The sequence below is a fragment of the Urocampus carinirostris genome, chromosome 8 (genome assembly GCF_059441175.1).
Source record: "Urocampus carinirostris isolate Australia breed hairy pipefish chromosome 8, RoL_Ucar_1.0, whole genome shotgun sequence".
NCBI classification, from domain to species: Eukaryota; Metazoa; Chordata; class Actinopteri; order Syngnathiformes; family Syngnathidae; genus Urocampus; species Urocampus carinirostris.
The window spans coordinates 10796822-10820786 of NC_142356.1; the positions used below are offsets into that span (position 1 = coordinate 10796822).

Genomic DNA, 23965 nt, shown 5'->3' on the forward strand with positions numbered 1-23965 from the left:
CAACCAAGCATTATTCGAAATTGTGAAAGAACAGCAGTGCATATTTTACACTCCAAAAACACTGGCACAGGTTGGATTAGAGCACAGGTAAGAACTACCGGTATGGCGTTTTCACCTGACACACCTCCGCCAGTGCCAAATGGGAGGGGTAAGTGCAGGGTCAACAGCCGGGAGCCACCTTCACCCTTCATTGATGTTTGGCTCTATTATTCCCGGAACATCTCATGGTGCTGGAGCAATGGCAGGCACGTCTCCCTGGCGCCCCCTGCAGCCACTCCTAGGACCCTCCTTACCCCCATGACCTATCCTTCCTTCTGAGCCACAGCTCTTTCTGCCTCTTTTGCCAGGTCCTTAATTGCCTTCTTCATTTTTGCTCAACTCATTACAATGTTCCTGAGGAGGCGCTGGATGGATGTTTCAACAAACCTCTGGCAGCCAACCTTACAGGGTACATAGATGTTACCCAACCAGATCCTCGATTTTCAGCTACCAGCACTGTGTATTTGTCTCTCTTTGTTGCGTCTAGTCCTCTCTACTTAGGGACGGTTTAACTCTGCCATGATCGCTGTTTTGCTAGGAAGGGACCAGAGGATGATGTCTGGCCCAAGAGATGTGATGGTTATCTCAGGTGGCTACTTAAGATGCCTACCTAGGTCCACCCTTAAGTTCCAGTCACATCCTTGTGTTAAAAGTTGTGGTCTCTCCCTGTAGTTGATCTCCTGAGCTCCGGCCCCTTGTCCAATAAAGCAGAAGTACGGTCTTTGAAAACCCTACGTTTGTGACTCTTGTATAGTAATCATCAGACATGGGACCAAGTCACACATGTGCAAGTCTCAAGTAAGTCTCAAGTCTTCACCTTCAAGTCCCAAGTAAGTCCCAAGTATTTTTTTCTTGGGCAAGTCAAGTCACAAGTCAAGTCCCGAGTCTTAGATTGCCAAGTCCAAGTCAAGTCACAAGTCATAAAAACAGCGACTCGAGTCGACTCGAGTCCAAGTCACTAAGTCTCAAGTCCCCATGTCTGGTAATCATCACGTAGACATGGCTCAATTCGAGGAACTCTGAAGCTAGCGTGCAGCTAGCCGTCCGTTTTCTACATAACTGTCTTACACTGAAAGGAGAAGCCTTCTAATTTCGTTGTAGTATTGTGTAATGAAAATAAAGATAGTTCATTCAAATGCAATTCTCACTTCCGTTTTTATCTGTAGATATGTAGTTGTTATTTTGTTTTTAGCCTTATAGATTACATGTAGTGTCTGAAACTCATGACAAAAAGTGACCGGACACCAGGGTAGACAACTCTGAGAAGTTGCCTGCCCAGCTATAAAGTTGCCTGGCCCGTTTTTCACAACTTGTCATGATTGCCGATTCAAGGCAACTGTGACTGCCCAATTGGCGCCAAAAGCCCTGAGAGCTGATTGGCTAAGAGACTCTTTTTAAACCCCCGGCTTTCAAGAGGAAACAGTCAGATCGTTGCACACCTTTGCTCCCAGCTAGGCAAGCTCATTCTGTCCGACATTTTCCTGCACTATTTTCTCCTGCCTGATACCCGTTGCCGACCTGTTTCTGGACCCGTTTGTGCCTTGTCCTGCCATCCCGACATCCGACCTGTTTTGCCCCGCTTCCTGCCTGACACCTGTTGCCGACCTCGTTTCTGAACTCGATACCGCCCTTTCTCTCTCGTCCTGGCGAACGACCAGTATTCCCGCAAGTCTACGATTATCCTCGCTCGACACGGAAATGCCACTTCTGCGTTCCCCCCACCTACTACCATCGTCCATCGATCATCGGATCGGGGACCCAAGCACTGCTCTCCCTCTTTATCAATAAAACTGAGTAAACGAGCGCTACTGGGTCCTCTCTTTGTTTCTGGTTCATGACATGGCTGTTTTCCATCTGCCATCAGTATGTACCTGTATTTACTCATCTTCATTCATGCAATGTTTGTGTTGCGTCGTCTGCTACAAGCCATGTGAACTCCTCTTTCCACGATGCTTTTAATGTACGTTTACGTTTTGTAGCGTCATCAGTTTTGTTAGCTTCTTTTGAATCTTCCTTCTGGGGCTGAGGTTTTGGCTGGATTCCTAACCACGAATCCATTTTTCTTGTGTTCTCTGTGCGTCTACTTTGGAAAATGACTTTATAAGGCTTCTTTTTGGCTGCAGAGTATGCAAATTAGAATAGAATAGAATAGAATAGAATTTACCTTTATTGTCATTCTTTGTAACCATGCACACAGAACGAAATGTCGATACACCTGACCCGTACAGTTAAACTGTAGCGAGCCGAACAGGGCGCCGCCATTTTAGACCCAACTGAACCGAAATTTCCAAACCAAACGAAGATTTCGAAATCGGAATAAAGCAAACGTTTGTAACAAGCTACCATTCCATCCTGTCTAATAAAGAATAAAAAATGTTGTTTTTTTTTTCTTGAAAAAGCTGTCGGCCACCCAGATGGAGACGTTTGGTAAGTTGTACGCCCGACGTTAAAGATGCACGCCCCGGGCGTCCGGGCAGTCATTATTTCAGACACTGTTACATGTCACTGATGAACAGGGTTGGGTAGGGTTACTTTAACTGGATTACTTTCAATTACTTTTGGATTACTCCAATACCAAATGTGCTAATAAAAGACACAAGAAACTAAATATGAATAAAATGACTACATTTTGTGCAGGCTTGGGGAGTAACGGAATACATGGAACGGCAAAAATGTGTCAGACAGAACGAAAGGAAGACTGAGATCACTTGCGCTCGTTTCTTGGTTTTATTGAAAGGAAGGAAATGACAAGGTGGGATTCTTCGATCCGTTGGTTGGCGGATTGACGGAACTTGACAGGCGGGTGAAGGCTTGGCGGGAATGGTCGCGGACAGGCGTAATCGTAGTGTTGTTGGCCGGGGCTGGAGAAGAAGGGCGTCGTAGTATTCGGAAAAGAGTTCAGGAGTCAGACGGGCAGGGCAGGTCGTAGGCAATTACAGAAACGGGTCGGCAACAGAGATCAATCAGAAGAAAACAGGGAGCAGGCAAAGAGTCGGAGGTACAGGCTTACTGAGCTGAAGGCAACAGGTAGCGTGAGTACAATCAGACAACTTGATTCCGGAAGCTGAGGAGTTAAATGGACAGGGTGCGCCAATCAGCTGTCCTGGCTGTTGGCGCCAAAACCTGAGTGTTCCCAATCCAGGTGATTGTGACAAAATGATGTTGGCAAGCTGTTTGGATTTATTTTCATTTTGTTTCTGTCGCATTTTATGTTAGTTTTGCCGGAGATCAAAGAGATAAAAGCCAGGAGAGAAACCTTTCCACGTGTTTTGAGTCATAATTTTATTCATACTTAGTTTCTTTTGTATTTTATTAGCATATTTGGTATTGGAGTAATCCAAAAGTAATTGAAAGTAATCAAGTTAAAGTAACCCTACCCAACCCTGCTGATGGATAAATACATCTTTCTACCTTGCGGGTTTTTACTATCAGGGGACCTATTAGAACGCAACCCCTGCGAAAAAGAAGAGATTCATATAATCGCTTTTGCGATGTGAACTACTTTTTGACCTAACATGCACAAACCGCCATCTACTAAAGGTGTGAACAAAGTGAGGATTGCACAAGAGTATGATGCAAAGTGTCGATTATGCTCCCGTTCTTACCCGTGTGGCTGCATTTGTGCAGTAGCAGTACGTTGATGCTGACACAGGACAAGCCGCAGATGTCACAGTGAAACTTGTGGGGAGTGACGCCTCCTGTCATGCAAGCCGTCTCTGCTGTGGCATGCTGCAGTTCTGCGCTGCTGTAGGACGAAAAGTCCTCAGGCTTAGCCACAGAATCTCGATCTATCGTGTTATCATGGTCATCATCTGTCTCAGATCCTTCTTCGAGTCCTTTCTCCATGACACTCTCTTTTTCGTGCAGTTGCACAATGGCTTTTTCTTCAGTCTCTGGATATCCTTCATGGTTTCCAATTCCTGCGTCCTCCATCTTGATCATGCCTGAGTAAGGAAAAGAAGTCGAGTCAAGTGAAGTGAAGTCATGTTTATTAGTCTCATTTCATCTCATTAGCTGCACCGCTTATCCTCAGGTGGGTCGCGGGGGTGCCGGAGCCCATCCCAGCCGTCTCCGGGCAGTGGGCAGGGGACACCCTGAACTGGTTGCCAGCCAATCGCAGGGCACACGGGGACAGACAACTCACTCGCTCATTCACACCTAGGGACAATTTGGACCGGCCAATCCACCTGAAATGCATGTCGTTGGAATGTGGGAGAAAACCGGAGAGCCCGGAGGAAACCCATGCAAGCATGGGGAGAACATACAAACTCCGCACAGGAAGTCCGGTAGCTGGATTTGAACCCACTCAAGAGGGTTCCCAAGACCTTAGAACTGTGCCGCACACGCGCTAACCACTGCGCCGCCGTGCTATGTTTATTAGTATTGTTGGGAATTAAATATTAAAATGTATCAAATTGTTCGAATTCGTTATCTGACTCCATTAACCCAACACAACCTACATTCACCCAACAATGCGCGCTCATTTCTTGATCGAAAAGTTAAACATGAATAGCCGACATTTTCACACGGGGGCAGATTTAATTTCATTAAAAATTGAACTAAGTGAACTCCATCGAATATGGCGGAATTAGTCGAATTAGTGTCGTTGGAGTCTCTGTGAAACCCTCTCTTCAAGTTCTCTAGCCTTTTTTCCTCGGCCCACGTCTTTCCGCAAGATGGTGTCCCGGCTCCTCCCATGGGCGTGCCAGGGAAGCCCCACGTGGGCCCCACCACCTCGCCTCGATGTCCGGAAAACTCAAAACAGCAGAGCGTTTCTCAAAACATTGCCTGCCGTCCTCCGTCATCAGGGCCCCTCCGCGTCTGGATGCGCTGATTATCTTATCAGCCTCATGTCGCGTCCCCGCCATACCTGTATTCTCCACTAGGTTGCACTGAGCTCGCCCCGCCAGTGAATATCTTTTGCATTAAATGTAATTTGTATTCGATCATACGAAATCCTTTATGGTCAAATGTATAAAATTCTTCAGTATAAACCTTAACCTTTAGCATATTTGACATAAAACAAAAACAGTGGTGAAAAAGTTTAAAATTCTACTTGAAAATGTGTTTTTTGACCATAAAATTGAGACAAGGTCACTAATAGTCTTCAAACGTCATGTTTGAAAAAGGAAGCATTGAGGGAGGTAGTTCAGCAAACATGTAAAAACAACAAGCTCATAGTGTATTTCAGGGGTCTCCAACGTTGTGTCCGCGGGCACCAGAGTGCCCCCCCAAAGTTTAGGTGACGCAGACCTTTTCTGAAAATAGCTGCAGTGGCTCAGGAGGTAGAGCGCTCGTCTTGGGATCAAGGGATCCCAGTTCGAATCCCGGCTCGTCTGTGTTACATGTCGAAGTGTCCTTGGGTAAGACACTGAACCCCTATTACCCCCAATAAGCAGGTTAGCGCCTTACATGGCTGCAAGGCCGCTATTGGGAAATGTGGAGCACATTGTAAAGCGCTTTGGGAAGTCATTGACTTGAAAAGCGCTATATAAATGCAGATCATTTCATTTCATTTCACCAGTGCTTACTCATTGTGATTTTCAAGTAAAATTATTTTTCATTGGTTGACTGAGTCTGTTAAACCATATTTTTAATTGTAAACCTGGTAATAACATAGTAAAATCATAGTAGTAACATGATCACTTGTTATTTTAGAAATTTAAATAAATAAATGGCAGTTCATGTATTCAAATATTCTCATCCCATTAGCTACACCGCTTATCCTCAGTAGGGTCGCGGGGGTGCTGGAGCCCATCCCAGCAATCATCGGGTAGTGGGCAGGGGACACCCTGAACTGGTTGCCAGCCAATCGCAGGGCACACAGAGACAGACAACTCGCTCGCTAGGGACAATTTGGACCGGCCAATTTACCTGAAATGCATGTTTTTGGAATGTGGGAGGAAACCGGAGTGCCCAGAGGAAACCCACGCAAGTACAGGGAGAACATACAAACTCCGCACAGGAAGTCTGGAGCTGGATTTGAACCCACGCAGGAGGTTCCCAAGACATGAACTGTGCCGCACATGCGCTAACCACTGCACCACCGTGCTGCCCCGTATTCAAATATTGATTATTATTAATTAGTAATGGAGAGAGTAGAACTGGAATTTATCCAGTTTTATTTATGAATGCGTTATGCGCTTTGTAGCCAGAACAAAATATAGGCGCGCTGAAAAAAATATAAAGGCTCTTTGAACTCATGCGAACATTGTTAACACATACTTTTTAAGGACACCTCAAGTGACTCTTTTTCAAGGCTGCAAAAATGTTTAGAATTAATGTTAAATGAGTCCCATTTCGGTATGAATTCCTTTTATCTTTTTTTTGTGGCTCCAGACATTTTTTTTGTTTGTTTTTGAGTCTGTCATGGCTCTTTCAACAGTGTGTGCGCTAGTCAGTAGTCAATTACTGGATTTCCTAAAGATAAAAAACTGAATTGCACATGTCCCTTGGACACATTCGCACACTCTTCCTTTTCGAACTACAGGGAGTCAAGCGACCACCTATGAATTCAGGTCCATCCCCAAAAATAACAAAAAAAAAAACATGGTGGTCTCGGCAGCAACAGACGGCGATCTGAAAAGCAACCTCACACATTGTGGGAAACGCTCGACGGAAACTTTGCACACAGAGAACTAATCTAGAATGCAGGTTCCAAGAAAAACAAACCGCATGTTTTATGCAGATGTGCTGCAGAGCAAGGCTTTAAATAATCTTCTGGGGCATATATATTTTTATATATATATATATATATATATATATATATATATATATATATATATATATATATATATATACACAGTGAAGAAATAAGTATTTGAACACCCTGCTGTTTTACTATTTATCCCACTTAGAAATAATGGAGAGGTCTGAAATTTTCATCGTAGGAGCATGTCCACTGTGAGGGAGATAAACTAAAAAGAAAAATCCATATATACCGTATTTTCCGCACTATAAGGCGCACCGTGTTATAAGGCGCACCTTCAATGAATGATATATTTTAAAACTGTTTCCATACATAAGGCAGACCGCATTTTAAGGCGCTACAGTAGAGGCTGTAGTTACGTTATGCAACCATGAGATGGTGCCGCGCTAAAGGGAATGTCAACAAAACAGTCAGATAGGTCAGTCAAACTTTATTAATAGATAACAAACAAGCTTTCCACAACTCCATTCACTCCCAAAATGAATAAACAGCTGTTTTATTGTTTTCTCTGAGGTAAAGCATTTTCGTGACACATCTTTAACATCTTTGAACAACAGCAAGGCATAACATTTTACTTTTCCTCCTTTTAGTCAACCAGCAAAAAAACGTCTGATACTGTTATGGTAAATTAAATGTTAGTGCAATCGCAATATAGTGACACTCGTAATGTGCAAAAACAATAACAAGTGCAAAACAATAACGCAATAACATAATAACTGTAAAATGTAAAACGTAAACAGCTCATCCCCATGCTTCCTCCACTTCCGCACCATCTGTCACGGGGATTACCAGAACAGAGCAGGAGACCCCAGAGCGTTCGTACAATTCTTTATTTGGGGGAGCGTAAGGGTTAGCGGGAGACGTGATCAATCGTAGCGTGGGACGAAGGCAGGTCGAGTTTACCAGGACTGAAGAGAAGATCGTAGCGTGGGACGAAAGCAGGTCGGATCGAAGGCAGACAGGCAGAATCAAGTAAACAACAAGGCAGGTAATCGGGAGTGTCTTACGAATACAGGAGTAATCCTCAGACACCCATGTCTCGGTGTAGAATGCTTAAATAGCGAACATAACCCAATCAGAAGGCGCATTCCAGCGCGCCAGATGATTACCCCAGGTGGCTCCACTTAGGTAATCATGACAGAACCCCCCCCCTCAAGGGACGGCTCCAGAAGTCCCCCAGAAAAAAAAATAATAATAAATTTAACCCAAGACACGTCACAGGGAAACACAGGTAATAGGGAAACTATGTAACAGCACAGTACCTCTCAGAATCCTTCCGAATGGAGGGAAGCCCCCTCCTCAGCATCCGAAGGGGCGGCAGAGGGTGGGTCCGGAGGGCAAACAGGACCAGCAATTCAGACAGGACAGGCAGAATCAGATCAGGCAAGACAGGAGAGGCGGAGACAGAACAGGCAGAATCAGAACCAGCAAAAACAGGGCAAGCAGAATACGAACCGGCAAACAGAACAGGCAGAAAAGACAGAATCAGAACAGGCAGAATCAGGGCCAGCAGTGGAGTCGGAGTGGCAGGCCGGAGAGTCGGAGTCAGACGGGCAGGCTTAGGAGTCGAACTGGCAGGCTTGGGAGTCGAACCGGCAGGCTTGGGAGTCGAACAGGCAGGCATGGGAGTCGAACAGGCAGGCATGGGAGTCGAACAGGCAGGCATGGGAGTCGAACAGGCAGGCCTGAGACTCATTGCGCAGTCATAAGGCCGATTGGGTGACAGGGAAGGGGCCTTAGCTTTACTGAAGACTTCCCGTAGGTGGTTGTAACGAACTGGGACCTTGGACAGATTGGGTGAAGCTCTTATGGAAGTGGAGTGACCTGGGTAAGGAGCGGCTCGCAGACAGGTTTGGTGACAGTCCCTGCCCCATTCCAGTATTGACCCAGTGCGCCAGTCGAAATGGGGGTTGTGTTGGACCAACCATGGATGACCCAAAATGAGGGGTTGGCTCGGGGAGTGGAGTAAATGGAATCGGATCTTCTCTTGGTGATTTCCAGACAACTGTAATTCTATGGGTTCAGTTGTTTGAGACATTGTGCCTAACAGGTGACCATCTAAAGCCCGAGCAGATACCGGATTAGGAAGGGGTTTAACAGGTATCCCCATTTTGCGTGCGAGAGACAGATCGAGGATATTTACTTCAGCGCCACAGTCAATCAGGGCCGGGAACGTCTGCGTAGAATTGGGGAGGAAGAGGGAAGCCTGGATAACGGGTCTAGCGTCTTTGGGAGCAGATACAAGGACTGAGTTCAATCGGACGCCCCTTACGTCCGACGAGCGGTGGCCTTTTACCGGACAGGTGGCCAAGCGATGTCCCTTACCACCACAGTATAAACATAATTGATTGACAAATCTTCGCCAGCGTTCCTCGGGGGAAAGAGAGACCCGGTCCACCTCCATCCTTTCTTCGTTGGGGATGACCGGGACCTGGTCCACCTCCATCCTTTCTACGATGGGGCTGAACAGAACCCGGGGGTTTGGTACATTATTAGCTTCTTGGACTTGCCTGGTGACGGATTGGCTGGGACCCTCCCTCTCTCGGCGTCTTGCCTGAACCCTACGGTCGATCCGGGCGGTCAAGTCAATAGCTTCGTCAAGTGTTGCCGGAGGAGCGTGGGAGACTAATTCATCCTTGAGATAACCGGACAGACTGTGGAGGTAGGCGTCGACCAGCGCCTCTTCATTCCACTCACTTTGTGCCGCTAGCGTACGAAAGTCAACAGCATAGTCGGCAATGGAACGTCTCCCCTGGCGGATGTTCATGATTGAACGGGCGGCGTCAACCGATGAGGAACCAGAGTCAAATACCTTAATCAGCTCTTGAGCCAAGAGGTTGAATGACTTGCAAGCCGTAGCACCTCTCTCGTAGGCGGCTGTTCCCCAAAGACGCGCTCTTCCTGTGAGGTGATTAATGGCAAACGCTAGCTTAGCCGCTTCTGTAGCAAAATTGCGGGGCTGGAGATCAAATATTAATCTACAATTTACTATGAATGGGCGGATCTGAGCGGGATCTCCCCCAAACTTTTCTGGCGTGCCCACTCGCGGCTCAGCAAAACCTGCGCTGAATGAACTGGGAAAGGCCAAAGGTGGGCTGTCAGAACTGGTTGCCAGCCAATCGCAGGGCACACAGGGACAGACAACTCGCTCACACCTAGGGACAATTTCGACCGGCCAATCCACCTGAAATGCATGTCTTTGGAATGTGGGAGGAACCCGGAGTGCCCGGAGGAAACCCACTCAAGCACGGGGAGAACATACAAACTCCGCACAGTAAGTCCGGTAGCTGGATTTGAACCCACACAGGAGGTTCCCAAGACCTTAGAACTATGCCGCACACGCGCTAACCACTGTGCCGCCATGCTGCCCCCGATATACATCAAATTCTCAAATATCATTGCCGACCCAGTAGACACTCAACTTACAGAGAGAAGACATCAATGCATTTTGAACTTCCAAGGGGAACAGGCGAGGATTCAAACCTTAAATAAGAAAAAATCTAACTTCTTTAAAAAGCTCTCCCATAAGTAATTTCTTGTTATTAAATCTTTTGGGTTACAAAAGCAGATCCGCCCGAATGGGTGTGGAATCAAAGAACATCAAAATGATTGGATGAGAGTGACAATGATTATAAAGAACATCAAAATGATTGGATGAGAGTGACAATGATTATAAACAGTGCATATTAGTCAAAACAACAAACAAAAGTGAGCTCCAATAGTCAAAATGACCAACTGGCACTCTCCTTTGCAGGTGTCCAACATTAAAAACTGAATAAAATTATCACCAACCCCCGCTTGTGAATGATTACAGACTCACTTTAAAGGAACAGTGTGTACTATTTAGCAGTTCATTGTGGTAAAAACCATTACCAATGATTTCAACAGTAAGCAAAAATACATGACCTCTCATATAATCTGGAATTTTTTGAAGACTCGCAGGAAAAAAAAAAACAAACATTTATTTTATATGACATGAGGCTCACCATCTTGCTGCTACGAGTAGCCCAGAAATTTTTTTGGGAAAAAAAAACCTAGAAGAAAAATGGTAAGGTTTGGTCACTTTGAGTCTCCGTAGTTTCTTCCTTGTGCTTTTTGTCATGATTACCGATGTGAATCACCTGTGCCCGCTCTGATTGGCTCCCTGTCCCTACTTATACCCTCTCCTACATGTGCCCTTTTGTCAGTCCGTCTGCGAACCTCAGTTAACACTAGGCAAGCCTTTTTCGACCCTGACTCCCACCTGTTTTTAGCTCCCGTCCGTCCCCCGGCTTCAACGTGTTTTTAATCCCAACCACGTCTACTCTCCTTTCCTGGCTTACGACTCGCTTACGACCCCGACCACGTTTTTGCTCTCCTGTCCCGGCTTCTGACCCGCTTTTCCGTTCTCGACGCCGCCATCGCTCGCCACGGAAGATCCACTTCCGCATTCAGAGCGACTTACCCTTCCTCTTTCCTTTATTAAAACAGAATAGAATATACCTTTATTGTCATTGTTACAAAATGGGTTAACATATTGTGACAACGAAATTGGGCATGACACTCCAGTTTTACAGATTCACAGTGAGGTATGAGCCAAGAAGATAAAGGAACAGAGAAGATAAGGTTATAAAACAAGGGGGATAAGGCTATAGTTATAATTTACATGGTATTTACACAAGAAATGTCGGCATGTGGGATGTTACATACAGTGTTGTCGTGATACCGTGAGAAACGTAACGCAATTGGGTCCTGTTTCCGTTCTTGTCCTGACACTTTTAAGCACTCCTTTCCGGTTTGCACTACACCACGCAGTGACATCTATTGGTCAAATAATACTCACTGTCTCTTTAAAATGAACCAATACTAACTACTTCCTACCGTTAATGGACTGCATTCCATTTCTGGATAAGATCTCGTCGGCTACTTCCTTTAGGGGCTTTGAATTTGCAGCGGTGGTGAAAATGTCTGAAAGAAGCAAAACATAATGTAAATTTAGTAAAAAAATGGAAAACAAATAACAAATAATATAGAGTTTATGCTTAAATCGATGGTCCACATATAGCAGATTTTACAGATTTGTGCAGGAATTGATTTAATATATATATATATATATATATATATATATATATATATATATATATATATATATATATATATATATATATATATATATTGATATTACTTAATAACATAGAAGCCTCACCCATTCCATTTCCTGTTGTAGATGCAAAACCAGGATCGTCTGTGTTCATGATAAAAGACGTTTTACTCTAAAAGGAGACTATTTATAAGGTGATGCGGAAAAGAGAAGTTAACACTTGATCGCCTGATTTCAGAGACCACATGTGTATTTCCTGCTATCTTTTGCACGAGTGTTAAAATACCTTACCACCAGGGTTGGGTAGGGTTACTTTAACTTGATTACTTTCAATTACTTTTGGATTACTACAATACCTAATATGCTAATAAAAGACAAAAGAAACTAAATGTGAATAAAATGACTACATTTTGTGCAGGCTTGGGGAGTAACGGAATACACGGAACGGCAAAAATGATGTTTGCAAGCTGTTTGGATTTATTTTCATTTTGTTTCTGTCACATTTTATGTTCGTTTTGCCGGAGATCAAAGAGATCAAAGCCAGGAGAGAAAGCTTACCATGTGTTGTGAGTCATCATTTTATTCATATTTAGTTTCTTTTGTCTTTTATTAGCATATTTGGTATTGGAGTAATCCAAAAGTAATTCTGATGGGTTGGGTAGGGTTACTTTAACTGGATTACTTTCAATTACTTTTGGATTACTCCAATACCAAACATGCTAATAAAATACAAAAGAAACTAAATATGAATACAAATACTAAATTTTGTGCAGGCTTGGGGAGTAACGGAATACATGGAACGGCAAAAATTATGTTGGCAAACTGTTTGGATTTATTTTCATTTTGTTTCTGTCGCATTTTATGTTAGTTAGGAGATCAAAGAGATCAAAGCCAGGAGAGAAAGCTTACCACCTGTTGTGAGTCATAGTTTTATTCATATTTAGTTTCTTTTGTCTTTTATTAGCATGTTTGGTATTGGAGTAATCCAAAAGTAATTGAAAGTAATCCAGTTAAAGTAACCCTACCCAACCCTGCTGACCACTGCGAGACCCCGACCCCGCAAAAATAGGTCATAAATATAACCTCTTTAAGAATCACAAAAACATTCTTTTTGTCTTGAACAATTAAATTCGGGGCTACTATATCCCAAGTTATCTTATAAGCATGCACAATTTGAACATGCATGAACGTGAAAATATACAAATAATTGAAAATAACCTCAAATAATCTTACAGTTTATTTTGCAATCTATTAGTTTGGTCTTTCGGTGGAAGGTTTCACAGTTTTATCTGTTTTGTGCGGATGAAATTAAGCAAAATTCTCTAAAAACTTTTGTGAGAGATTACTTAGAACAACAGACCCCATTTCACGTCAAATGGAGCATTAAACGACATGCTATCTCAAAATGCATGTACTCTGTGCAGGGTCGTTTTAACTGTCTATGTAATATTAATATAAACATTTGAAGAGATTCATTAAAGCTTGGCTGGATCAAATAACCGTAAAATTGGAAACGCGATCATTTTAGTAAGGATAGACTACGTCATCTTGTGGCTAGGGGGAACACTTTCACAACCCTCTCATGCAAAACCCATGCAAAATTATTTGTATAGCCCTCAGGGTTGGGTAGGGTTACTTTAACTGGATTACTTTCAATTACTTTTGGATGACTCCAATACCAAATATGCTAATAAAAGACAAATATGAGTCATTTTATTCATATTTAGTTTCTGTTGTCTTTTATTAGCATATTTGGTATTGGAGTAATCCAAAAGTAAATGAAAGTAATCCAGTTAAAGTAACCCTACCCAACCCTGATAGCCCTGAATCACAAGGTCTCTTAAAACAGATTATTGCAAACTAACCAGTAATGATCATATTTTAGTCACCTATACTTGTTTGATTTCAGGCATTGAAGCTAAATAAAATATTCGTTTTTTCGAATTTCAAAAACTGTTCTGAACATTGGCAAATGTAATATCAATCAGAGTGACTCAGTCCAAAATTTAGGTGTCATATTTGACCCCGATCTGTCCTTTCAGACACACGTTAAGAATATGACTAGAACAGCTTTTTTCCATCTTCGCAAACATTGCTAAAATTCGCCCTATGCTGTCTCCGTCGGATGCGGAGATTATAATTCACGCATTTGTTACCTCCTGTCTCGATTACTGTAATGCACTACTCTCCGGTCTCCCGAAGTCCAAAATCAAGAGCCTTCAGCTGGTACAAAATGCTGCAGCGAAGCTTTTAACCAAGAACATTTGATCACATGACCCCGATTTTAGCTAACCTGCATTGGCTCCCTGTTAGCTTAAGATGTGATTTGAAAGTTCTGTTGGTAGTATACAAAATCATGCATGGACTTACTCCCTCATACCTTTCGGATTGAATTTCCCCCTGTATTCCGATCCGGAGCCTTCGCTCTGAAAATGCTGATCTACTAGTGATCCCAAGAGCCTAGAAGAGATCTGCAGGTTTGAGAGCGTTCTCCATTCGGGCCCCGGTGCTGTGGAATGCTCTTCCCACTGAGATACGATCTGGAATCTCAGTGGAACTGTTTAAATCTAGGCTTTCAACACACTTATATTCTATAACATATGAATAACCTAAATTTTATGTTGACAATATCTGTGTATTATTTGTTATTGCAACATCTGTTGCTGCCTTGTCCTCCTGGAAGAGGGATTACCTCATGTGCTCTTCTCAAGGTTTCTTCATTTTCCTCATGTTGAGGTTTTTGAGTTTTTCCTTGCCCTCATGTAGGTTTTAGATCAGGGGATGGTGTCATAATAGTCTGTGGTTTGGTCTGTGCAGCCCTTTGAAACTCTTTGTGATTAAGGGCTGAATAAATAAACATGACTTGACTTGACTAGTAAAACATTCCAAAATAAAAAGGAAATCATGTGTACCAGCCACAGTAGTAAGCAGTTCATGTGGTCAACAAAAACAGCCCCTTCACATTTCTAGTGTAATTTTACTACAAGAGAATATACAAAGATATACCGTATTTTCCGCACTATAAGGCGCACCTAAAAGTCTTAATTTTTTTCAAAAGCTGACCATGCGCCTTAAGTACAGTGCGCCTTATATATGGCTCAATATTAAATCGCAAGGTCTCGCAACTTACGCAACAGCCGCCCACTCGATTTTCCCCCCGAACGTGGAGTAGTCTGCGGTGTATGCTGGGATTTATATACCAGCGTTTCATTGGCTAACTAATGTGTCAATCATCATTTGAATCGATCGCTATTGGCTGAAGTTATTCGGAGCCTCGGATAGGCTAGAGGGCCGAAAAAAAACCTGCAATTGGCCGAAAAAGATGTGTCAATCATCAGTTAAATCGATCGCTATTGGCTGAAGTTATTCGGAGCCTCAGATTGGCTAGAGGGCCAAAACAAACCCTGCAATTGGCCGAAAAAGATGTGTCAATCATCCGTTAAATCGATTGCTATTGGCTGAAGTTATTCGGAGCCTCGGATAGGCTAGAGGGCCGAAACAAACCCTGCAATTGGCCGAAAAAGATGACTGAATAGCAAGCTTGCTAAACTACGCCATAAAGAAACATGTTTCATTAGTCTGTATTTGTAAATATTTTACTCTCCTGGATTTACTACACTCACGGTTGTAAGAAGACCATGATTGCGTATCATTATTGAACGTGAGAACTTAGGTGAGCTATGCGGCTTTATATTTTCCCGGTATCTTGTTTTAGAACGATCTTGATGTTGCTGTGATGAGTTGAGTGAATTAAACTAAATTCCAAGTGTTTATTGTCATATGCACAGTAAAGTTGCGAGCGAAAAAGAAAATAGAAACTAAGGAATGGTTGGCATTTCTTGAATCCTAAGACTTTAACCTTCCGAATGATATTTGAAACGATGCATTTGAGTGACATCGTACGGACACCGCATCCGCACGTGTCTGAGACACGTATTTGCTTCTTTGCAAGCTTTGGGAATGTTAAGGGGGTAATCAGTTGGACTGAATCATCTGACTGTTTTGTCCACGTTCCCATTGTAGCGCCTTATAATCCGGTGCGCCTTATCTATGGAAGATATAGGACCAAAAACTATTTTTTGGGGGTGCGCCCTATAACCCGGTGCGCCCTATATTGCGGAAAACACGGTATATTTTGTATAGAACAGCTGTCTGGAACTTTTCTCAACTGAACAAGATTTGCATTCGTTTTTAGTAGAAATTAACGCGTTAATACAAATTCAATTGTGATGTAGACGCTCTTACTGTTTAAAACGCTAATAATATGTTTAATATTTTTTAAATGTCATTTTTTTTTTTGCAAATCTTGCATGGTCTTTGTATTTCTCCTTTATTTTTCCTTTTTTGGTCACATTGAAACAAACGTCGCGTCTCAGAATGAACAAATCAGCTGAAAAGAAAAAAAGGGAAGACAGGTTGAAGCCAAAAGCTTATAAGAGACCTGTCCCCATAAATACTTTGGACGCTTCTTCAATCAATTATATAAACAAATAATTGTCATCATAACTATCATTTGTTAATCCATTTAAAAATGATCACTTTTTTGATTCAAGATACAGTTTCTGAGAATTTTATTTTATTCTTTTAACATCCTTCTCCTTCTCACTCTCTAACAACAATATGATGTGTAAAACCTGAGACAAATAGGCATTTTCTTGTAAAAAAAATAGATTATTTTATTTGCAGGGCTTAGAAGCTTTCAAGGGACATTGTGTATTATTAATTCCATATTATTCCTCCTATTGCAAAAAAAATCATAATTCATGAAAAAGAATGATTTGAATAATAAACAAACTACATGAATTGTCCGCCATCTTGCTCTTACTGGTACCCGCAAATATCAAAGTATTTGTCATGATTGACAAAATGAAGACACCTGGGGCAATCGTTTGGCGCGCAGGACCGCGGTCTCTGATTGGCTGGCACTCTCCCCTTAAGCCGTCAGCGCCCAGAGGAGAGTGTCAGACCGTACTTGTGTCTCTCTGTGTGTTTTGCCAGATTCCAGTACCAAAGACCTCTCCTGTTTGATTCCTGCCTGCCTTCGGTCTCGACCTGTTTCTGTCCCACGTTTACGACCTGCTATCCTGCCCTGGCCATCAACCCGCCCGCTAAGCCGTATCGATTCTGCCTACCTGTCATGGAACTGCCATTCCGTCCAACGCTGCTAGCGACCGACAACCATCGGCTTCCAAAGCAAGCTCTGTCAGCTCAATCCAATAAAGATTCCTTTAAAAACGAACGCAATCGGGTCCGAGATTCTATTCTGGTTCGTGACAGTATTAACTCAATGGGGCTAAATAATTTCGCACACCCACTTTTTCGCTTTTTATTTGTTAAAATTTTTTAAAATATCGAATAGAATAAAGCGTGTTCCACTTTATGATTGTGTCCCACTTATTGTTGATTCTTCACAAGAAATGACAGTTTTATATCTTGATGTTTGAAGTCTGAAATGTGGCAAAAGGTCCCAAAGTTCAAGGGGGCCAAATAGTTTTGCAAGCCACTGTATGTTTTACCTGTTTATCCTTACATTCATTTTTAAAACTCTTGTAAGTCTTTGTCATGTGTTTATCTTATTTATCCTGGAGTGTTAAGTCTAATCTAATTGCAAACGATGTTCACCACGTTGTTGTCAATTGTCATGTCCTGCACGGTTGTCATGGCGCCCAGCTGGCCCCGCCCCTTGACACCGGCTGAGACGCATTGGACTGATTGCTTTTGGAGTACTTAAACGCTCCTTTTGGGACTGCCTGTTGCCAGACCATTGTTGACCCTCGTTGAAACCCTGTTCATACCCGTTTGATCTGAATAATGCTTAGTTTGTAATTTTGATTGCCTTTAAACCTGTTTTTTTTGTTTTTGGTCCGTTTGTGTGTTGGACAACTTTTATTTCCTAATTAAAGTGACGGATCGTCTACGCACATGAGTTCCGACTTCCTGCTTCCCGGCCCGGTTCCTGACAGTCAATGATATTAAAAACTTGTATACAAGCTTCGCACAGGGGCTTGACATCCTTGAACATGTTTACATTTTAAGGTTGTGTTGTCAAGGATAGAAAACTGCTTAAATTGTGGATGAAGTGCTTGTCAATGCTTGAAATTGTTGCCATGTTTCTCAAAAAGTCTGCTTAAGAATGACTCCGACACTGCTCTCCGGTGGCTTTGCTTTGCCATTGCATTTCTTCTTCCCTTGTGATCGACGGCAGCTGTCAATAGTTTGTATGGCATTGTCATGCATGCTTCATCTAAACAGCCCACTATGACGTGTGTATTAGTGTAAAGGTACATATCAATTTTGGACGTTTTTTATGGGTAAGTAAAAAAAAATAAGGTAGAGTTTCCCAGTGGTAAATTATGACGGGAAGACCTTCCTGCAACTGAAAATGTAATTTTTATCCAACACCTATATGGAGTAAGATTTGACTCAAAAAACAATATACCCGCGATTTACTCAAGATCTAAAAATCACATATGTACAGTAAATCACAGATATAGTTGCGGCTCTGCAAACTACATGATTCGTCCCCATATAGGAATTTGCTTAAAAGTCCTGAAAAAGTGCTTGAATTCCTTAAAAAAAAACATTTTCCCTTCTTTCTGCCCTTCTATGAAAAAGCTTGGGTAAAACTTGTTTTTTGCTCACTTTCAGGCTCCATAGTATAAAACACTGTCAGCGCTGTTTTTGTGGAAAACACCATTTGGCCCAACCTTACCCTGATCCTAGCTTTGGCTAAACCACCTTAATTTGTTTGAGTTTGAGACCCATGACTTAGGGCAAGACTTATAAGCTGACATGCTACAAGATGTGAAAAACCGTCTCAATTACTGTAATGCACTACTCTCCGGTCTCCCGAAGTTGAAAATCCTCTTAGCTTAAGATTTGATTTTAAGGTTCTGTTGGTAGTATATAAAATCATGCATGGACTTGCTCCCTCATATCTTTCAGATTTATGCCGGTCCGGTACCTTTGCTCTCACCGGTTTGCCATCCCTGGAATCTATATATAATGATAGAGTTTTGAAACGTACCTCGAATATTCTTAAGGATGAGAGTCATCCTGGAGATGATCATTAGGAGCGGTAGACGCTTGAAGTCATTCAGGGTTACTAAAAGGTTTACAAACAGTTTTTACCCAAGTGCTGTCCTAATCTTTAATAATTGTAAATTGTAATTTCTGTTTTTCGTTTTATACTCTGAATGTTGAATTTTGTTAAATTTTTAAATTCTTATTGGCCCGAGACAACGAGACAATTTCCGATGATTTTTATGAGAAGATTATTGGTTGAATAAACTATAAACAGTAAACATAAACAGGAAAATTCTGGTCTACTTGTGATCCCAAGAGCCAAGAAGAAATACACAGGTTTGAGAGCGTTCTCCATTCGAAATTCAAAATTTCCGTTTGGTTTGGAAATTTCGGTTCGTTTGGCAATTTGCATACTCGGCAACCGATCAGAAGCCTACATCGAATAACTTTGTGCTTCCGGACTCTCCCGAGCGTTATAAGGTCACGCATTTGCATATCATTTTCCAAAGTAGACGCACAGAGAACACAAGAAAAATGGAGAAGTGGTTAGCCAAAACCTCAGCCCCAGAAGAAAGGTTCAAAAGAAGCTAGCAAAATTTGTGATGCTACAAAACGTAAACGTACATTAAAAGCATCGTGGAAAGAGGAGTTCACGTGGCTTGTAGCAAACATTGCATGAATGAAGATGAGTAAATACAGGTACATACTGATGGCAGATGGAAAACAGCGATGTCATATACATGCAATGAATGTTATAAGTCGATTTATAATAAACTTCATTTTAAAGGGTTGTTCTGTTATATATTCTGATTATGAATCCTTAATACTTTGCAAGAATGTTTTTTTTTCTTTTGCGATTTGTCGTCTTATTGTGTTTCAAATTGTGAAAAATGGGGCAGGCAACTTTATGGCTGAGCAGGCAACTTTTCAGAGTTGTCTGCTCTGGTGTCCACTAACTTTTTGTCATGAGTTTCAGACACTGTCTTATGAATGACTTATATTTCCTGTTGACAATATCTGTGTCTTATTTGTTATTGCAACATCCATTGCAGCCTGGTCATCCTGGAAGGGGATTACCTCATGTGCGGTCCCTTCTCAAGGTTTCTTCATTTTCCTCATGTTGAGGTTTTTGAGTTTTTCCTTGCCCTCATGTAGGTTTTAGATCAGGGGATGGTATAATAATATTCTGTGGTTTGCAATAATCTGTGGTCTGTGCTGTCCTTTGGGACTCCTTGTGATTAAGGGCTATACAAATAAACATGACTTGACTTGACTTGTATCTTATAGATAAGGATCAAGAGGTCTCAGGTTCGATTCCCGGCTCCTCCGTGTTATATGTCGAAGTGTCCTTGGGCAAGACACTGAATCCCTAATGCCCCCAATAAGCAGGTTGGCGCCTAGCATGGCTGACTCCCTATTGGTGTGTGAGTGTGTGTGAATAGGTAAGTGTGAAGCACATTGTAAAGCGCTTTGGGAGGTCTTCATTGACTTGAAAAGCGCTATATAAATGCAGACCATTTATATATATATATATATATATATATATATATACACGTTTACGTTTTGTAGCGTCATAAATTTTGTTAGCTTCTTTTGAATCTTTCAATTTGAGAGGTATCATATATATATATTATCCCCCAAATCAAATCAAAATAAAATTAAAGTCTGACATCAGCACAATACATTAAGGGGGTGTGAGAGTTTTTAATTATTTTAAGCACTTTTTACTAAACATCTGCAAATCCAAATGTGCCATGGTGCGCCAACCCTGTTTCTTTTCTATTCGTTTTTCTCACTTGCATTAACTGGTAAAATAATAACAAGCAAGCAAGTGCACACGAAGCGTCTGGCATGTTCAAAATAAAATTAAAAAAACAGCAAAGCACCCACCTGAGTTGTAAGACTTGGCGGCCACCCATGGGCCACCGTGGCAACCAGCCACCCGCCTCAAGAAAAAAAAGCATACTCACAAAGGCCGTACAATACAAGCAAGGTTTCCATGGTAAAGAAGGAGGGGAATAACACAGATTAATAAAACCTTGTTCAAAAACCTTGAGGTAGCGCTCGAAGGACAGACCCAACACAAATTTGGGTAGAGAATCGCATCAGAGAACTCATTTAATTCGCTGTTAGTCAGTGTTTCCGTAAATCTCATTGGGTGTGGTGAGGGGGAGGTTGCAGGCTGGGGGCCAGTGGCTGGTGTTAGGAGGGGTTAGAGTCGGACTGTCCATTTTCCCTTTCATTGCTGCCCACTTCAGAACATAGCCAGAAACCACAAATTAGAACATGTGGTCTGGGCTTTGGCACATTCTTTCGAACAAACATGAACCCACACGTCTGTTGTGGCGGTCTCGCAGGTAAATGAGGGGTCAGTTCGACTCATTCGGTTTAGCGTAATGAGAGTTGCATGTGCAAACAAGTGCAGAAGAATCCTGCCGTTTTCTTCTTTGTGTAGAGAAAAGAACAAGGGAGTAAGATTGCGCCGGGGAGCAGGGGACAGAGAGAGGGAGCGAGCGAGCTTTTCTCTGCTGAGCCTTTCAGCTTCTCTCTCACTGTAAAGAGGCGTGTCCATAGACCGGTATAAAGTCCAAAGAGAGCCACTCAAGTTGAGCCATTCTCGGGCGCCAGATCTTTGCACCGCACACCAGCAAGAGGAGAGATCGCTGTTGTTATTCCAAACGTCGCCTTTGATGATTTTGCAGCTGGACACTTGAAAACCGGGCAAGATTCTTGACTTGAAGACCACCTGGTGGATATCACACACAACAAAACCCGGTTCTTCTCTTAACAGCATCCGCCAGCGGAGCAGATCAAGACCCGTCTTCTATTTCAATGCGGTTTCATTGAATCGCCGGGACAGAGAAGCAGCACAGACGAGGCATTGTGACCCGAGCTGAAAATATCAAAGACCACCTTAGACAAAGAGTTCCTCTGAACTCCCGTCCCCACTTTAGGCTCTTGATCTGCTGTTTTTGAATTTGTGACCTAGAACTAAGGTGACCTGGTGTGGGATTTCCCTGGACGGCTGCTATGGTGCGTGAGGGCGCTGTGGCGCTGGCGCCATCCTCTCGGGGCCTGAGGGCTTTGGCCTCTTTGATGCTAGTGGCGCTGTGCTTGTCCGACCAGGCCATCCGCTGCCCGGTGTGTTCCGAGGAGAAGCTAGCCGGTTGCCAGCTGCCGGACGACTGCGAGGAAACGGTTCGTGAGCCCGGTTGCGGGTGTTGCCCCACGTGCGCCTTACCCAAAGGGGCGCACTGTGGAGTATATTCACCGCGATGCGGAGCCGGCCTTCGTTGCTACCCGCCTCAGGGTATCGAGAGGCCGCTGCACTCGCTCATGCACGGAGGGGGGGTGTGCACCGACGAAAGGGAGGTGGAGGAAAACTCAGGTGAGCTCCACGATCTCGAATCGTTAACCGAATGTCGATGCAGGAGATTTTGAGGTAGAGATCTTGAGAGGTCTTTCTCAATCACGTTGTCCAGTTTGGTCTAAATGAGGACAACAAACTGATGGTTAGCAAAAAGTGTGGCGAATTTGGGAATCATCTACATACCTGTCAACCTCCAGGGCTCCATGCCCTTACAAAATGTTGTATTTTCCCTTACAAAATACAAAATAATCATACACCATATTTTTTTATTTTATATACAGGGTTGCGTAGGGGTTCTTTAACTTGATTACTTTCAATGACTTTTGGATTACTCCAATGCGAAATATGCTAATAAAAGACAAAAGAAACTAAATATGAATAAAGTGACTACATTTTGTGAAGCCTTGGGGAGTAACGGAATACATGGAACGGCAAAAATGATGTTGGCAAGCTGTTTGGATTTCTTTTCATTTAGTTTCTGTCGCATTTTATGTTCGTTTTGCCGGAGATCAAAGAGATCAAAGCCAGGAGAGAAAGCTTACCACGTGTTGTGAGTCATCATTTTATTCATATTTAGTTTCTTTTGTCTTTTATTAGCATATTTGGTATTGGGGTAATCCAAAAGTAATTGAAAGTAATCCAGTTAAAGTAACCCTACCCAACCCTGCATTTTATGTTAGTTTTGCCGGAGATCAAAGAGATCAAAGCCAGGAGAGAAAGCTTACCACGTGTTGTGAGTCATCATTTTATTCATATTGAGTTTCTTTTGTCTTTTATGAGCATATTTGGTATTGGAGTCATCCAAAAGTAATTGAAAGTAATCCAGTTAAGGTAACCCTTCCCAACCCTGCATTTTATGTTATTTTTGCCAGAGATCAAAGAGATCAAAGTCAGGAGAAAAAGCTTACCACGTGTTGTGAGCCATCATTTTATTCATATTTAGTTTCTTATGTCTTTTATTAGCATATTTGGTATTGGAGTAATCCAAAAGTAATTGAAAGTAATCCAGTTAAAGTAACCCTACCCAACCCTGCATTTTATGTTAGTTTTGCCAGAGATCAAAGAGATCAAAGTCAGGAGAGAAAGCTTACCACGTGTTGTGAGTCATCATTTGATTCATATTTAGTTTCTTTTGTCTTTTATTAGCATATTTGATATTGGAGTAACCCAAAAGTAATTGAAAATAATCAAGTTAAAGTAACCCTACCCAACCCTGTTTGCTATACACCGGCATTGTAAACTCAACTAGCTGCTTGTATTTTCCTGTGATTTTCCTAAATTACTGCACCGGCTAGGCAGTGAAATTGTGCAGGCAGTAAAAAAAACATTGCGGTGGTTGCGGTCATGTAAATGTCCAGGTTTGTGGGTATTTGCGTGTGCATGTGCTGCGAGGAGGCAATAAAAGCTGCCATATCAAAAGACTGTAATGGAGTGTGGTCTGTCTGGAGCCTAATAGAGATCTCTGCAAACAGTCATTCACTTGCTGCTTTATTATTCCTCATCCTACGCTGCAAAGGTTTACATTAACTCTTTGACCTTTTCATCACGCACCTCCAGACAGAGTTCTCCTCGTTGTTAATTGCATACATGCTATCAGTGCCGGCCATTGCGGTGACCCCTGCCAAGGCTATGTTTTGGTGCCCCTCCCTGGTACCAAAAAACCCCAACTGCTCAACTATGACCATAGACCAGGGGCGTCAAACTCATTTTAACTCGGGGGCCACTTGATAGAACAAACATT

General features: G+C 42.6%; 2 protein-coding genes across 3 annotated transcripts in view; one reads left to right on the forward strand and one right to left on the reverse strand.

The window, feature by feature from the left end:
* LOC148360700 (zinc finger protein Aiolos-like) overlaps positions 1-20884 on the reverse strand; it is a 34491-nt gene extending 13607 nt beyond the window's left edge. The window contains exons 1-3 of one of the 2 annotated variants that reach the window (XM_088341595.1): positions 20745-20884; positions 11609-11695; positions 3645-3983 (exon numbers count right to left, since the gene is read on the reverse strand). In XM_088341595.1, the coding sequence (XP_088197721.1) occupies positions 3645-3983; positions 11609-11624 (355 nt within the window). In that variant the 5' untranslated portion in view covers positions 11625-11695; positions 20745-20884. Of the gene's footprint in view, positions 1-3644; positions 3984-11608; positions 11696-11933; positions 11977-20744 lie in introns of those variants that run through there. The other variant, XM_088341594.1, reaches the window with a different exon arrangement.
* Positions 20885-21446: 562 nt separating this feature from the next.
* Positions 21447-23965, forward strand: part of LOC148360701 (insulin-like growth factor-binding protein 4) — a 41342-nt gene continuing 38823 nt past the window's right edge. The window contains exon 1 of the mRNA XM_088341596.1: positions 21447-22242. Coding sequence (XP_088197722.1) covers positions 21885-22242 — 358 coding nt within the window. The 5' untranslated portion in view covers positions 21447-21884. The remainder of the gene's footprint in view (positions 22243-23965) is intronic.